Genomic DNA, 17,765 nt, shown 5'->3' on the forward strand with positions numbered 1-17,765 from the left:
AACTCCTCACCACATCAAGTCGATCCTTTAGTCCTGGGGTTTGTGCACTCACCCAGTCTATAGGAGACCACTGCTTCAAGTCCTCCTCTTCCCCATGAGAAGAAGGGATTTGAAAAGGGATCTACCACCTCCTGGAAGAGTGCTCTAACCACTTGATTAGAATCAGTCTCACTCTTTCTGGCCCAATTAACATTTAATTAAAGTGAAACATCTTCAATAGGCAAGATTGAGGGAACCCCACATCAGTTCATTCTTTAGCTCAGGAGTTAGGGCACTCTCCTGAGAGGTGGCAGATCCTTGTTCAAATGCTTTCGTTCTCGTCATCAGAGGGGGGAACTCAAACCAGTGGTTTCCTGCATTCTGGTTGAGAGCTCTTACTCCAGACTAAAGTTTGTAAGGGGGCTCTACCACTGCCACAGCTGTTGTGTGTGGAATTAGTTGGTCTGAGAGCATGCCTACCAGATTGGGCCCCACACACGAGTAAGATGGAGTAGCACCTATCTTTCCCCAGTTCATGAATCGTTAGCAGAGATAGGCACCTAAGTTGGACTGCAGGGAAGCACGTATGAGAGAGGGGCAGAGCTTAGCACACGCTCCTGTCATTGGCATCTCCCATTAGCTAGCTCCCCACCTAATATGCTGGCTTTGTGAATCACATTGTAAGACACCTATCTCTTTCCATTGTATAGGGTGCCTTTGTGGATCACAGAATTGTTCCTGTGATTTTTTGGATGCCTAAAAATTAGGCATTGCAATGCTGAGAGTCACAACACCAAAGTCCCTTTGTGAATCTGGGCCTGAGTATGTGGGGACACTTATTCTTACACCTAGCACTCTTTAATCTGAAACAGTCTTTGGCCAATGGCTGACTCAAAATGCGTTGAGTATGGCACAATCATATTGTTGCCCCTTTTGGCCCAAGTGGGCAGGCAATATTTGGGGACTTGCCAGGCTGCTTCCACTGGAAGGAGAAATTGACAATACAACTCAGGTACTTCTTTGGTGCAAATGTGTTTATTTACAAAGAATGTACAGAAAGTCCTCTTTCCATGATCATAGAAATAAATAACAGCAGGCAGCCCAAGTCTGCTTTTCCCACAAGTAGTGTGTCCAAAAGAAGCTCTGTCTCATCTTCCTCCCAAGGACACGCTTTGTCACAATTTCAGGGTAATTGTACCTGTATCCCTTTCCTCCATGTCCACTCCAGGAGTTTCTAGTTTGGTCTCAGATCTCCAGCTGTCACCCGTCTCTGGGCAGGGACCCTTCTGACTGGTAGGTTTTAAACCTGCACTGCTCCCTGCCTTATACTGCAATACCTCCAGCAAGCCAGTCTGGCTAAAGGCCAGCACTTTCTCTCAAAAGGCTATGAACAGTGTATTGCCAGCAGTTACAAATTGCCACACAGCGCTTTCTAAGCAAGCCTATTTATTCTTAAGGTAAAAGCATTACCAAAGAGAAAACATACACAAATAAATAAAAACAATACACATGCTAAAAGCTTACCAAAGGTCACCTATCAGTCTTATGGGTCCCTGGTAAGACAAAGTCTTTCCAACCTTATGGCAAGGCTTGGGGCCCTTGGCAAGGAGGTCCCATTTGTTTGCTGGATCGGAGAGAAGACTGAAGTCAGCTTAAACTCAGCGTTTTTATATCAAAAGCCCTTTCTTGGTCTGTTAGTTTCTGGAGAAACCAGTTTATGAAAGTCTCCTCCAGATGTGATACCTCTCTGTTTATAATCCAAGTGATTCACCTTAATCACCCCCCATTTTTCTTGGCTCTTAGCAAAGCTGTGGCAATCCCCCCACCCCTCCAGCGTTGTATACAATCCCTGGCCCACAGTGATACATAAAAACACTCATACACTACAATACAATACAATCCACAAAGATATTGCATGTGATTGCAATGTCTGTCACAACACTCACAATTGCTTTTCTCAGGGCAGATCTACACTACAGAAGGGATCCAGGGTGTAAGATCGAGCCACCGGCAGGCGATTTAGTGGCTCTAGTAAAGACCCACCAAATCGAGTGAAGATTGCTCTCCAGTCGACCCCTGTACTCTACCCCTGACGAGAAGAATAATGTAAGTCGACGGAAGATTTTCTCCCATCGACCCCCCCCCCCCCCCCGCCGCCCATAGTAACTCGAGCTAAGGTACATCGACTCCAACTACAATAGCCTCACTTTCTGTCTCTAGCACACAAAGATGCATACTGCTACTACCAATCAATCCCCTCACCTGTGCACTTGCAACTAGTCTCAGGGAAACCCCTTAGCCCACACTGCTTATGCTGTCCATTGCCTTGGGATGTGGCTTCTGATTGTTTGCAGCTATCACTATCTTCAAGAGATATTTAATTGTTCTTTTTATTTAGTTTGAAGTAAGGGTGCTTAGCATACCCATCAGCATTAATGAGGTCTGTGATTGTCTATAGATCAAAGACCCATTTCATGACAGCCATTAACACGTTCCAGCATAACAATATACTGCAGAAGTATCTAGGGAAACGTAATTTCCTAGTGATTATTAAAATCAATTTGTTCCATGAACATTTTCAGAAAAATCAAATATTTTTGTAAAACAACAAGATGAAAAGAAAAGCATAATAAACATAATGTAAAAGTTAGTTGTGGAACTAACCCCATATGTTATAGTTTCTAAAACACTCAACAACACAAAGATGTTCACAGGAAGCCTCGTATGATCTTGGGTCCCAGTTTAAAGTTATTAGGATGTTCACAAGCTACCCCAGAGGATCTTAGGTTGGTTTCAATGGAAGTTAGGAGCCTAAATACATTTGAGGACCCGCGCCTGCGTGCTTTTATCATTGAAGGATGCAGGTTGGACGGGCAGAAATCCTGAAGTGAATGGTGTCAATTAGCTATTGTGGAATCATCAGTGGAACTTAACCACAGCAGCAACCTGCATCTGAGACTTCACCACAGGACCCACCCTAAATACCTGGCTCCCACTCCAGAAGTGTGGTTGGAACAATATTCCAAATTTCAGTAGTTTGTGAATTGCTTTTGAATCCTTCATGACAACATCTGCTCTACCATGCTCTCCAACATTAGAGGAAGATACAGAAAGATTTCGCATGTCTTAAAGAGAGCAACTGCTTTTTTCAGGAGTCAGAGGAGAGGCAGGGGACTTGCCACACCCCAAATATAGGCACTTACCAACTTAATATGCAATTTCTTGTGATCTAGAAAGCACACCTTAAAATATAATTAATCCCCCCCAAACACCTTACTAATGTAACTGGTGCCAGTCCTGGACCTGAAAAGGATTCAACATACCTGCAGGAGGCTATGGCATGCACTATATACCTATTCATGCAGCAATTAAACTGTGTGACAGTGCTTTTCAACAGGTAGGCTTATTAGGCTGGCAGGGCAGGGTCACCAGGGTTCATTCTACCAGCATAAAGCACCGTGTGCAAAGCCACAGGCTGCCTCCATCCTAGTAACACATAATAGTCATAAACGGGCTGTGCTGGGTATTGCAAATTGGCAGGGGAGCCCTGCCATGTCGTGCCAGGAGGGTGGAAGCAGAAGCCCCCATGGGATCTGGTGTGGAGGGAGCCCTGCCTCAAAACCAACGGCATGAGACAGCCCATAATTACTCTCCCCCCCATGACTCCCAAGCCCATGGCACGGAGTGAGAGGGGCCCTGCTTTCTCCCTGGCTGCCCCCCCTCTGCTGGGCTCCAGGCCCTGCGGGGGGAGGGAAGGTGCAGCTGGCTAGGCAGCCATGTTGTTGGGCTCAGGGACGAGCAGACACAGTCCTGCTGCCCGTGGTAACTTTCAGGGAAGTTTCTGTCATAGCCTCTGGGGGGATGTGGGCGAGGGGGAGGAGGGAAGGGACCCGCAGCGGCTGCCCAGCGCGGCGCACACGGCCTGGAGACCCCTTCCCACTGCCCAGCGAGCCCCTGTCTGCCGACACCAGGCACCCCCGTCAGCACAGGCAGGCCACCACTGCGCTACTTCCCCCACCGGGCTGGGGACGGGAGCCTTATTCAGCGAGCGCTTTAGGCCGGCTCCCCTGCGCAGACAGCGTAAAGCCAGCAGCTTCCCCTTGCGTGCGCTGCGAGTCTCTCTCGGGCTAAGGCTCCGGCCCCGCCTCCCTTGCTCTTGCCTGAGTCTCCCATTGGCCAGCTGGTGCGTCACTCTCAGGCTGGACCCATCTCGCGCTCCCCATTCATGCAGTTTGGTTGCGTGTTGGTGTATTTTACTGTTTGCAATAAAGAGGGGGGGATTTTTTTTTTGTTCAGTTTCTGCTGCAATTAACTCTTGGTCCCTTATAAATTTTTTTGGCAATTTTGCAGAACGGTTGAAACAGTTTTTTGTTTTGTGATTGCATTTATTTTTTAATAGATCTCTTATCTATTTTGCAATCAACTATTAAGGTGCAACTATGCCCAAAAGAAAGGTAAGTACAAAAATAGGGGGGGGAGAGAAATGGGGAATGAAGGGGAGAGATTAGGGGAGCGTTTGCAAAAATATCTATAATTTATGCGTGTGTATGTAGAGTTTTTGCATATTAATTTTTTGTGCATGTCCTAAAGTGGAGCTGGAACTGAAGGGCGATTATTAGAATGTGCGGTCGGGCTCATCTGTGGGAGCAGGGGAGCGTCTGAGTTCACTTTGGGCTGTTTTGTTTGCAAGGAGAAGGCTAAGCAGTGTCTCCATGCTGGATTACAAACAGCCATAGTGCTGCTGCTGCCCCTATGGAGAATACTGGCAGGCAGAGCTAGCCACGGAAGGCTGTGCTTCTCCAAGCTCCCCGAAAAGCGCACGGCTGGACAGCCAGAACCTTCCCATTAAGCGCCGGGGGCATTTTAGTGTTGATTGGGCCATTGCCTGGGAGAATTTGAGTCTAAACGGTGCCTCTTTCTCCTGCGTTTGCCTTTGTTCTCCCTTTTTTTTCTCTCCCACTTCTTGTCATACCAGATGGTTGTGCAATGGTAATTTGGAGCCATTAGGCGGCGCAGAGTTTGAAACTGTCCTTGAAGGGAAGAGGGGCTGGGAAGGATTCACAACCAGAATTAGTAACTTTGGCTCTGCTCAGCAGCTGGTCTTTCCTAGCTCGCTCTTCAGTAAGCCCAGAGCAGTTTGCAAAGGGGCAGCCTGCCCCGTGAAATTCCAGCTGCTAAAATGTTGCTGCCTAGCAGACGCCAGTACAGCTTTGCCTGGGTGTGCATTTTAAGGGTCAAACACTTGGTTATCTCAGCATCTCCCCTTCATTTATCTGTGTTGCATGTTTGCATTTTGAAGGCATTCTGCTATTAAGTGACGACACGGGCATTTCCTGCCCTCTGAGAAATACACTAGCTGGGGGCTCTTATTTCCCTGGGTGTGCTGGAATTGGGTGTAGCCTGTGCTGCAATGTCTGAAACGCCTCCCTTCCTCCCACTAATCCTGAGGGCACTAAAGCAGGTCCCCATCCATCCAACTGCTGCTGTCTCTTCCCCCTAGTGTAAGTGAGATGCCTCTGGGCGAAGCTAGTACAGCCTTGTCCTTGCATAACGCTGACAACGACCTTGTTGTTGCAGGTAATTTGGCGGGAACTTTTTAAATGTGGGGACGCTTTGACGCAATGACGTTAAACAAAAGTGGGAGTCCGAGGCATTCTGGGACTTGTAGTCTTTTGTCTGGGAACTTTGAAGTGAGCTTAGGCTCTTGCACTGATCTGACTTGTAAGCACAGCTGCACATTTTTAGCTGTGGGAAGGGGGAGGGGTGGAGGAGAAGTTACACAATTTTTTTTTTTTTTTGCTTGATCACTTTGCAAACTTTATTTACTGCCAGGGATAGTATGACTAAAAAGTGCACAAGGTAGCAGGGCAATGAGAAGAGCTGGTAATATGAGAAACTGCAAGGATATGAAACCAAGGAGAGCTGTTTTAACTGGTGAACTAAGACATGAAGATAAAATTGACTGTGATATATTTGAAATTTGTGAGTTTACTTTTTAGTAGGTCTCCCCATGCTGCATGTAGACTTTTATTTAGAGAAAATGGCATGTTAGTATTTTCTAACTTCACACTGCAAATAGGTCCAGCATTAATTCCATTTTTACAGACTTTCTTATTCTGGTCACTGCTATGATAATTTTCAAATGCCTGTTTGCTAGCACTTGGCCTAATTTCCTCTTCATGACTGTAAAGAATGCAAATCTTTTATGTTTTCCTCTTTTAATTTTTTTATGTAGGCTGCAGCTGAAGGCGAGGTGAAGGAGGAGGTAGGTTTATAAAATATTAATAAAGCAAACTTATTTCTCTCAGAATTTGTGTGGTGGTAAACAGTTTAAAACAGTGATCACCAACGGGTAGCTCACGATCGACTGGTTGATCCTGGAGCTTCTGACAGTCGATCGTGATCTCCGGCTGCTAAAAATCTGACGGCACAGGAGGGCTAAGGCAGGCTCCCTGCCTGCCCTGGCCCCATGCCGGGTTCTTGGGAGCAGCTAGCATGCCCCTGTGGCCCCAGGGGCGGGGGATTTGTCTCCGCGCTGTTCCTGTCTGAAAGCACTGCCACCGCAGCTCCCATTGGCCAGGAACGGGGAACTGCAGCCAATGGGAGCTGTGGGGTGGTGCTTGCAGGGAGGGGCAGCATGCGGAGCCACATGCCCCCCTCCAGGGGCTGCAGGGGCGTGCTGGCTGCTTCCGGGAGCGGCATGGGCCAGGGCAGGCAGGGAGCCTGCCTTATCCCCACTGCACTGCCGACTGGGAGCCGCCTGAGGTGAGTGCCACCTGGCGGGAGCCCGCACCCCTCCCACATCCCAGCCCTGAGCCCCCTCCCAGAGCCAGCACCCCAACTCCCTGCCCCAGCCCTGAATCCCCTCCCAGAGCCAACACCCCATAACCCCTCCTCCACCCGAACACTCTGCCTCAGCCCCGAGCCCCCTCCTGCACCCAAACTCCCTCCCAGAGCTTGCACCCCCTCCTGCACACCAACCTCCTGCCCCAGGCTCATTGCGGAGCCCCCTCCCACATTCCAAACCCTCAGCCCCAGCCCAGAGCCTGCACCCCAACCCCTTGCTCCAGCACGGTAAAAGTGAGAGAGGGTGGGGGAGAGCGAGCAAGGGAGGGAGAGGGGATGGAGTGAGCAGGGCAGGGCCTCGGAAGGGGCGGTGTAGATCCTGGGTTGCACTTAAATTCAAAAAGTGATCTTGTGCCTAAAAAGGTTAGAGACCACTGGTTTAAAAGGAATTACTAACTGAGGCCCCCCACTTCCATAGAGGTATCTGCTTGCACAGACCCTTGTCTGTGTGCACAGTCACATGGGTCTGTGCTAGCAGATTTTGATGCAGGTTCTGGAAGTCAGGAATGAAATATCAGGTGATATGGAACCCTGAGTCCAGTCCATTGGACTATAACATGAGAGACAATTTGGAGAATTCATTGCCTATCCCAGCTGTGTTAAGCTGTCTGAAACTGGGAGCTTCGATGAACTAACATGCAGAGATTTAGAGAGAGCTGTTCCTGGTACAGGAGAATTTGCAGTTCCACAGCCAAAGATCATCATTTTCAGGTTAAATCTGGTCCTTAGGCCACAGTCTTGGAGACTGCTTCTCTTAGGCACAGAGATCTAACTGTGCATAGGAGCTTACTGTATTGGGTCCTTGCTATTTACCTGGGTGTGGTGAAAAGGTGGGAAATGGTGAAAGAAATAGCAATTCTGTTTTGCTTTTTAAAACAAGGCAAACCCATTACATCCATAGCTCTATAAATGATCTTGGTATTTGTTTTAATGCTTCATTAAATAATGGTTGCATCAAATTATTTGATGATGATGATATAATTCTGAGAATGTATGGCTCTTTCTTTAAATTTTAGTGACACCTCTTTCTTTTATGCAGCCAAAAAGAAGGTCAGCTAGATTATCAGCTGTGAGTATCTTTTTTTAAAATTGAATTTGTGATGTGATGATGACAATTCAGGAAGATTGGAGTAGGAAGAATCTCATGCTGATGAGCAGAGTATAGCTATATAGGTAGATGTGTGTTCACACTTACATTTAAAAATAAAACTCGTACTCCATGCTTCCATGGCTTGTGTACCAACATACTACTGAATCTATTTGCTGATTTTACATGTGAGATAAAGCCGCTATGCTGGTTTGACATAAAAAACATCATATTCAGGAATGGCTGGATCCTGCAATCCTTACTCACATGTATAGTCCCATTGATTTCAGCAGCACAGCTCTTGGGAACAAGAACGCAGATTGGGGGCCCAAGATCTACAAATACCAAAGAGTTTGAAGATAGGAAAGTTTAGGGCAAAGCCAAAGTACTATATAAGCCCAGTCCTGTAAGTGCTCTATGCCTGGGAGTCTTTTTCCTTGTGCAGAACACTCAAAGGATTGGGATCAATGTATGCTACCAAGGAAATTATTACAGGAAACAAAGTAAATGAATGCTGCCATATTGGTGAAAAGTTGCATCTCATTTTGGTAAAACAGAAGATACCTACCGGTATGCATACCAGGAACCCTCTGCAAAGGATAGGGGTAAACGTCAACTCAGACAGCAAGAGACTTGAAAAAAGTTTAGTGTCCATTTCCACATCCTGTGGATCTTTACTTAAGATGCTGTCACATGTGTAGTAGTGCAGGACTCTCATCTCTCCCTACACAGTACATGTACTTATTAAATATTTTAGCCATAACCACTGCCACATACTTCATTTTTTCCTCATGTATCTGAGTGAAATGACACATACTAATTTATATATCTCAGTCTTGTAAATGATTATGGTTCATATTCTTTTCTGGTCCTTTATACACAGGGCCTGCATGTATGCCTTTATTATATTTTAAATTTGCATACGGAGTAAGTATGTTGAGGTTGTTAATAAGACCACTGTAGTGCTCTTCAGGTGGTATATTTCTTATTTTACTGTATGCTTTTTTGTACAGAAACCTGCTCCACCTAAACCGGAGCCAAAGCCCAAAAAGGCAGCACCTAAGGTAAATATTTAAGACCTCTTTAATACAGCGGTTTTCTTTTTCAAAATGTATTTATAGGAATAAAGTGCATAGCTAGTCAACTAGCTTTTTAATATTTTTAATGAGATTATGTATTTTGCCCAGTTAGAGGAATCTCCATCAATATCTTAGAAATTACAGATGGCAAAGAGCTATTGAGTGTTCTTTTTTGTCCTACTGCCAGTGCAGGAACATTCCCTGTGGTAAATTCTTGAGTGATTTGTCTGATGAAATTTTAAACAAATTGTGATGATTCTTTCACTGCTTGCCATGGGAGACTATTCAAAGCATCATTCTCCTAACAATATGTGTGGAATAGAGACCACAGAGCCATAATTGTAGGCAGTGCTGGTAGCTATGCCTATAAGTAAGTGTGTTTTACATTTTACATAATAAGGCCCTGTTTTCAGTTGCTTATTAATTTGTCAGACTTTAACCATTAGGATTAAAATTTTCCATTCTTTATCTCCTTCTCAGGCTAGATTTTTTTTTAAATGTTCAGCAAAAATACCTTTTCTGAGAATGAAGTTAGCAAAACTACCTATTTTTTTACTGATTTTTTTATATATTAAGTTTCCAACAATTTATTTAAAGCTCCTTGATGCTTTAGAGCAGGAACTCAAAATTTGGCAGGGGATAGTTGTGGGATCAAAGAAGTGTCTTTTGTTGACCTGTTGAAAATTCACCCAGATGTGGCCAAATTATAGGCCTCTGAGCATTACCATTTGCACATTCTCAGCAGAGCAATGTTAGAGGCTTCCTGCTAAAATATCTGAAAAATCCAACTGTCTGAACACGCTCTGCGACTCACAACTCCCTTTGTGGCTCTGAATGGATACCCAAGCAAAGCAGCAGCTGCAAAATATCCTTTACCCTATGGGAAGGAGTGCTAGGATGAAAGCCAGGAGATCATGAGTTCTGCTTCCACTTTCTGATGTTTATAATGCACTCTTAACAGCCTTTATTATTAAACCAGGGCTCATACACCTTAAAGGACGGCAACTATCATTCTCCCTCCCCATTTTACATTTGAAGTAACTGAAAGGTTGCACAAAGTCACTGCAGGGACAGCTGGGAATAGAACATAGGTCTCTAATATGGCAGACCCAAGTCTCAGCCACTTAGGCACCGGGCCTTTCAGAACAAAGGTTACAAATCTTCATACTTAGTTCTACAGTTGAGCCAGTAGACCGCAATCCAGAGCCAGGAACAGAATTTAGGAAGCTTGAGACTGAGCATTCCTCTCCTGTCTTGCAAATAGACATGCGCAAGTCACTAGCAAAGAATGATTGGCTATAGTGGCTAATCTACATAGAAGACGAGAACCTACTGCTACCATGAGTTTCCCTTTTAGCTGTTTTGTGGGTCAAAAGGTCCTGGGTTCAGACTCCGCTGCTGACTCGTGCAGAAATCACTGTGGTGCCTCACGCTGCACTTGTTTTTTTTCAATTTGCTTTTTTAAAAACCTAGGAAACTACAAACAAAAAACTGTTAATAGAATGTTAGTTGCAAAATTAATCCTTCAACAGTTAGGAAATATCACAATTAAAGTCGACTGTCCATAAGTACAGGTTTCAGAGTAGCAGCTGTGTTAGTCTGTATCCGCAAAAAGAACAGGAGTACTTGTGGCACCTTAGAGACTAACAAATTTATTAGAGCATAAGCTTTCGTGGACTACAGCCCACTTCTTCGGATGCATATAGAATGGAACATATATTGAGGAGATATATATATATATATATATATATACACACACATACAGAGAGCATGAACAGGTGGGAGTTGTCTTACCAACTCTGAGAGGCCAATTAAGTAAGTGGGAAAAAAAACTTTTGAAGTGATAATCAAGATAGCCCAGTACAGACAGTTTGGTAAGAAGTGTGAGAGTACTTACAAGGGGAGATAGATTCAATGTTTGTAATGGCTCAGCCATTCCCAGTCCTAAGTTGATCGTATCTAGTTTGCATCTCAATTCCAGCTCAGCAGTCTCTCGTTGGGGTCTGTTTTTATATGATCTTGGGAGACAGACCTGTCCTCGCTTACAGACAACCCCCCAACCTAAAGCAAATACCAGCAACCACACATCACTGAACAAAAACACTGACCCAGGAACCTATCCTTGTAACAAAGCCTGATGCCAACTCTGTCCACATATCTATTCAAGTGACATCATCATAGGACCTAATCACATCAGCCATACCATCAGGGGCTCGTTCACCTGCACATCTACCAATGTGATATATGCCATCATGTGCCAGCAATGCCCCTCTGCCATGTACATTGGCCAAACCGGACAGTCTCTACGCAAAAGAATTAATGGACACAAATCTGACATCAGGAATCATAATACTCAAAAACAAGTGGGAGAACACTTTAACCTGTCCGGTCATTCAATAACAGACCTGCGGGTGGCTATCTTACAACAGAAAAACTTCAAAAACAGACTCCAAGGAGAGACTGCTGAGCTGGAATTGATATGCAAACTAGATACGATCAACTTAGGATTGAATAAGGACTGGGAATGTCTGAGCCATTACAAACATTGAATCTATCTCCCCTTGTAAGTACTCTCACACTTCTTATCAAACTGTCTGTACTGGGCTATCTTGATTATCACTTCAAAAGTTTTTTTTTCACTTACTTAATTGGCCTCTGAGAGTTGGTAAGACAACTCCCACCTGTTCATGCTCTCTGTATGTGTGTATATATATCTCAATATATGTTCCATTCTATATGCATCCGAAGAAGTGGGCTGTAGCCCACGAAAGCTTATGCTCTAATAAATTTGTTAGTCTCTAAGGTGCCACAAGTACTCCTGTTCTTTTTGTCCATAAGTAGTGTGCCCCCCCCAGTACATAGCATCATGATGCAGTCTAATTAAATGGTCACATACTATTTGTTCTCCAAACTCACTGCAATGAGTAGTGCCTCATTCATTGCTCAGTGAATGAAGTAGTGGGTTGCAAGGAAAAAGAGAACGTTCTCTTGTGTGTAAGGCACTGGCCTTGGATCCAGAGGAGTTGGGTTCTGTTCGTGGCTCTCTCAGAGACTCCGAGGAGATGCTGGGCGAGGCTATCAATATGTGCACACAAGGGGATGAAATGTAGGTTGCAGAGGCTATTGTAATTCCGGCACTGTACAATTTTAACTTTGCATCCTTAACATCTGCATCCTTAACTGTGTGTTTATAATTGTAAGAATAACTTTCATCCTCTTAAATATATCCATATTAAATAAAGTAGGGCTGGAAAAAAACATGATGTATTAATCAGCTGGTGTTGCCATCTTTGTGCATCCCATCCGTTCAGGAAAAATTAGTAAAATGACATTGGCCCTCCTCCCATGGAAACAGCTGCAGGAGGTGGCCTGGGAATGAAAAACTCCATCAGGATTCCCTTGTGCAGGATCATTCTGTTCTAGGGAGAGATATCACACACCAATGTTGCAGAATGGCCAGTAGTTTTGTCCCCAGAATTGACACTGATGTCGTGGGATCCTTAGCAGGCTATGGCTTTTTGTGTAGAGATCCTGTGTCTCCAGTCAGATTCCATGACAGCATGGCTCCATAAGAGTTGTGCTACCAAGGAATCCCCAGTCATTGACTGCTCCTGGAACCTCTTTTAAGATGGTGCTTTCTCAGTAAAGAGGGGGCTGTGGAACAGTTAATAAGACTCCATTAATTTTCTGTGGGAGAGAGACAGGAATGGATTCCCTTCTTCAGCCATCAATCCCCAATCCTATGGAAGGGACTCCACAAAGAAGGTGCTATGAAGGTAGATCAGCACTACCATTCTTTTGTTTTGGAAGTGGTGGGAGGGACCATGAAGGGGACTCTCCACACCCCTAGTTCTGGGCAAATATTTTAGCCCATTAACCTTTATGAAGGTCTCTTGACGCTTTATACAAATGGTCCCATTTAGTGAGTTTTGTCATGTTAGTATAAAGTGATTGCCATACATTACTAGGCTAAAAGTGTTGAAGAAATAGGTATAGTTGTAACTGTGTCAGTCCCAGGATATTAGAGAGACAAGGTGGGTGAGGTAATTGGTCCAATAAAAGATAGTACCTCATTCACTTTGCCTCTTGACGAATTTATGAATTGTAATCTTTGAGACCACACCATCTTTTAAAGGATTTCTTATGAGCAGTAATTTTCCAAGTATTCATGGTTCCTCTATCTTTTGGAGTGGAAGAAGATGTTAGGGTTAATAAAATCAGAAGTTTTGGCACGCAGGTGCAAATCCTTGGAATTGAAATCGGTGGGAGTCTTGGTATTTACTATTATGAAGTGGTGGTTTGATCCAAAAGTATAGAAGGCTGTTATGGTTATGGTGTCAGAGGGCTTTTTTCCTTCTTTTGATCTAATTGTGACTCCCATGTAAAAAGTTGCAATTATTGCAATATGCATTAAAACTTAATTTCAATGTTTTTTCTTTATATCTGTAGTGATTGTTGAATTTACACAACTCATACATGATATATATTGCTTGGAACAACAAGGAATACTTCTGCAATATTCTTTGGTGACTTCAGCTTTCCTCTCTCTCTTCTAGTTTATATTTAGAGAATCTCTGAAGAATTCTAGGGTTTCCATTGACTGTACATATCTTTCTTTTAATGTCTTTTGGCAGGTAGCTCAACTGCCAAAATGCAAGCTCACCAACATTTTTAGCTAACTTAATAAAATGTTTGTTTAAAATGGGAATTCCTTTAACCCCAGACATAGCTACCTTTGACCTTGCTTCTCTAGATTATTCATTCCCAATAGTATATCAAGGACAAGATAGAGGATAAAGGATTTCTTGATAGAAATTTTCATCTGGTGCACCTCACCTTTGTTAACTGTATTTCCAATAAGTAGTAATAAGTTATACAAACTTTAGACTTTGAAAATATTGATGCTTTAATGCAATCTCCAGTTTTGTGTGCATCTATCATACATTTTTGTTCATTTGATTACTCTAACAGAAAGAGAAGGCAGCAAATGATAAAAAGGAGGACAAAAAGGCAGCAGCAAAAGGGAAGAAGGGAGCCAAAGGCAAAGATGAAACTAAGCAAGACGATGCTAAAGAAGAAAACCACTCTGAAAATGGAGATACCAAAACTAATGAGGTACCTTAACTGCAGTGTATATATTAAAAAGCATAGTCACAAACAACTTTGTTTTTATTGCAGCTGCAGAGACAAAGGATTCCTCTTACCTTTCAGGGGGTGGCATAGTTAATTGATATCTATTGGGTAAGGGCTGGCAGCGATAACAGCAATAGGGGCCTCTTTCTGGAAGCAATGAGAGAACTTTTCCTTCAAACACACATCTGCTCTGTTGCCTCATGCTTTCCTTTCTCCCATTGGGCCAGGGAAGAACCAGAAGACCTAGGTACCTGCAGCTCCCCTGATGTGTTCCCTCACCCACACTGAGCTGGGCTTTGTGCAGGGTATATGCATACTCTGTACAGCCTCTCTGAATCCTGTTATGCTGGTTCCACTCTGTAGGGCCTATTGCACGTGCAGAGGTGGGCTCAGGTTTGTTTCTGTGCAGAAATTTAGTCTGGGCTAGGAGTGAAGGAGAAAGAGGGATGTGGAATAGATATCATGTGTGGGTGATTCTTCTCTCTCCCTCTTCCCCTGCTCTCCCAGCATGCCACTTCTAGTATACAAGCTTTCAGTTCAAAAAGGTCTCTCTTCAAGTCTTGAACATCCTTGTATTGTTTAATACCTTTAAAGAAAATGACTTCTTGACTCAACAGCCTGTATGATAAAAAGTGAATGTTGGAGCAGTATGTGCAGAAGTGTCTTTCAAAGGCTGTGAGTAATTTTTTTAAGGGGCAGGTGGAATCTGTTTTTAGCTAAGTTTGTTCTGCAGTAAGAACATTTTTAAAAACCAGTAGAAAGAACTATATTTGAAAAAGTTGGACAAAAGGGAAGCAGATCACTGCAGTTTTACATATACATTTCAGATTTCCTTTCTGATCTATAGAAATGAGGTCTTGAATCCTGCCACCAGCATATGGTTGATGTGAATCTCAAAAATAGTCCAAATCTCCACCTGTTTGGATTTACCTTAATATTGCAGTGTTAACTGCAGCATCAGTCCTGTTTTAAAATTTGTAACATTTGTCTACCAAGATTCCAGTGTGTTTATATCTCCCTGAATAATTTTGTATCTCTTTCTAGTTAGATATGTTTTTTTGCAAACTAACCTGTTCAGCAGGCAGGTTAGAATGGGGCTTTTCTAGAGTGAAAATGTAATATTTCTGTTCTTCCCAAACACTTCTAGGCACCAGCTGCTGAAGCATCCGATGATAAGGAAGCCAAGTCCGAGTAATGTTAACCTTGCCCTATATCTCCATCATCTGGTATCCATACCTCCATGCTGTATTGTTAACAGAGAGGAATATTTTTATCAACTATTTTATAAATGCAGGTTTTTTTAGCATGAATTTAATTATGGAACATCTTCATCTCGGTTACTTGGGAATTAAAATCCCTAACAAAACAAAACAAAAAAAAATCATTGTTTTTAAATTTTGTGATTGTAATAGTTTGTATGGTACATGGAAAGAATAAGTGGTGGTAGCTTTCGACTTCTGTCAGTGTGTCCCTTTTTGTGTAAGTCATGCTTACAGACTTCAGATTTTAATTTTACCCTTGTATGTGTTGTATGGTTTCTTAAAGTGGGGAGGTCTCAAAACAAATAACTGCGTTAAACATTCCAGTGGTTCTGTGGGTTGCTTTTATAAAGAAGGTGAGATATTTTCATGAAAATCCTAGGAGCTGGAAATCTGTTTCCCAAATGTAACTTTATTTTGTCAGTTTTGGAGAAAAAAATAAAGTGTAATCATGTTTTTAAATGAAATACAAACATTTCTTTTAAAAGGGCAGGTTGGTTGTATGTACCCACTGTTAGGAATTTTGCTGGATTTATCTTAATAAAAAAGACTCCTCGAAAGTTGATTGTGGTTTGTTGCTTGTGCTGTAAACTTGTATTGCTGGAAAAGTAATAAGTCTCCTAAAGGTGGTCAGTAGCACAATGCTTTATCTTGAAAAACATGTAGGTGATGAGCTTGAATTCACAATATGATCAATGCTTGGGCCTCTAAGCCATTTTCTCCAGCAATGTAGACAAACACCACTTTATGGGCCATCTCAGTTGGTGGAGCTGGCATAGCTACATAGGTTTTTATGGAGTTTTGGTGTAAATCAGCATATCTGGTTCTACATCTTCAAGTGAAGATTTTATGTCATATTTCACAAATGTTAATGCTTGTGAGCTACTTCTATCATTTAAGCAAAGATGATGTACTTGGCACTATTAAAATATATGGCATAACCATTTTAGAAGTTAGGATGATTAATCTTCCCAAATTTAAAGAGCAGAACCTATTTAACTTAGACCTGCCTGTCCCTCTGGTATGTTTTCTCAGGTTCTCCTTGCTGTAAGACCATTGCACAAGCTTCTGCATAGAGGCTTAAAGGGTTTAAATCAAACCCTCAATAGTAAGAAAGGGCTTTCTGTAGTGCTAGGGGAATGTTCTATAGCACTAGATAAAATTATTAACTTTCACAATTGTTTATAATTTACTTATTTAAAAATGTATTGTGTACTCATGACATTCTTTTATAAGCCCCTTTACTCTCCTCTAGTAGGAGGCACACAGGTGCAAAAAAGTGTTTTCCATTAATGCAACACTCTTCCTGATTAGTGTCAGCCTCATTAAATTGGAAAACAGTAACTAGGCTCAGGGCCAGGGTTTGTATGGAGTAATAATAGTTTTCTACTTAATTTTATGCATGTGACCATATATCAAGGATGTTTTAAATTTTCCTCCTAAAGTTTCCTTTTATTCAAAAGGCTCAGTTCACACTGTTGGCCAGATATATCACATTTAGTAAGAAGCAAAATGACTGGCAGTGCAGAATTTAAAACCTTTACTGTATAAGACAGTCTAGCAAGCAGAATCATGAAATACTATGTGCTTGTGTTGTTGTTTTTTCTTTTAAATACAAGAAATCACTTGGCACAATACATTTTAGTATAAGCCTTTGAAAAGACTAGGTTTGGTATAGGAAGGTACAGCAGAGAAAGAAACAGATAAAGCACACAGCTTATGAGAACAGAATATTATTCTGCACTTCTAGATTTATTTTTATAAGGGATGGTAAGGACAAAATGAGGGTTGTGAATTTGGCCCTTACTGTGCAAAGTCAGAACTGCAAACAAACAGATGAGTGTGTTAGGTGTGTTTAGTAAATAACTAAGTTGCAGCTCTCCAAACAGAATCTTTACCGGATATTTACATAACTTACCTGTTTCACTACATTGCATATAAATTGCAGAACTTGTTAGTATTTCCCTCCTTCCTCCTCATCGTTCTTGTACTCAAGGTCCCCATTTACATTACCACTATACCCAAGTGTCAACAGTTAGAAGTGGTTCTTAGGGGGAATGGGGCTTGTGCTATTCCTTGCCTTTTCTGCATTATAAAGTCAATTCTTGTCTAACTGACCAGAGAAAGAGTGAGATTGTGGTCAGAGAGATACAACCTCTTGAGCTTCTTTCTGAATCATAGAGAAGCAACAGCAACCAAACCATATAGACCACTCCAATTTATGTGTATTGCCAGATCACTCTTAAAAGTCAATGCTGTAGACAGAATTTAACTTTTTCCTATATGTCAGAACAAGCCCTGGAATGTCCATGATTTTTAACCCATTTATCTGATGTTGTCATTATTATTTAGTTTGTATTGCAGTGTTGTCCAAAGGATCTT

General features: G+C 42.6%; 1 protein-coding gene and 1 long non-coding RNA gene across 3 annotated transcripts in view; one reads left to right on the forward strand and one right to left on the reverse strand.

The window, feature by feature from the left end:
• The first annotated feature begins 3,724 nt into the window (after window positions 1-3,724).
• Window positions 3,725-15,943, forward strand: HMGN5 (high mobility group nucleosome binding domain 5). Its single transcript, XM_005284548.5, has 6 exons — window positions 3,725-4,433; window positions 6,215-6,244; window positions 7,865-7,894; window positions 8,926-8,976; window positions 13,963-14,106; window positions 15,272-15,943. The coding sequence occupies exons 1-6, from the start codon at window positions 4,419-4,421 to the stop codon at window positions 15,317-15,319; spliced, it is 318 nt and encodes a 105-aa protein (XP_005284605.1). The 5' UTR covers window positions 3,725-4,418; the 3' UTR covers window positions 15,320-15,943.
• The window catches only part of LOC112059293 (uncharacterized), a 92,857-nt gene continuing 84,017 nt past the window's right edge, over window positions 8,926-17,765 (reverse strand). Inside the window, exon 4 of one of the 2 annotated variants that reach the window (XR_010590257.1) lies at window positions 8,926-10,468. This is a non-coding gene — a long non-coding RNA (uncharacterized LOC112059293). The remainder of the gene's footprint in view (window positions 10,469-17,765) is intronic. The other variant, XR_010590256.1, reaches the window with a different exon arrangement.

The sequence above is a fragment of the Chrysemys picta genome, chromosome 9, assembly GCF_011386835.1.
Source record: "Chrysemys picta bellii isolate R12L10 chromosome 9, ASM1138683v2, whole genome shotgun sequence".
Taxonomy (NCBI): domain Eukaryota; kingdom Metazoa; phylum Chordata; order Testudines; family Emydidae; genus Chrysemys; species Chrysemys picta.

Excerpts from the sequence above, each read along its gene's own strand:
- HMGN5 (XM_005284548.5), top strand. Across the intron at positions 6,245-7,864 it reads AAGGCGAGGTGAAGGAGGAG|CCAAAAAGAAGGTCAGCTAG; the intron begins GTAGGTTTATAA and ends TCTTTTATGCAG. Across the intron at positions 14,107-15,271 it reads GAGATACCAAAACTAATGAG|GCACCAGCTGCTGAAGCATC; the intron begins GTACCTTAACTG and ends AAACACTTCTAG.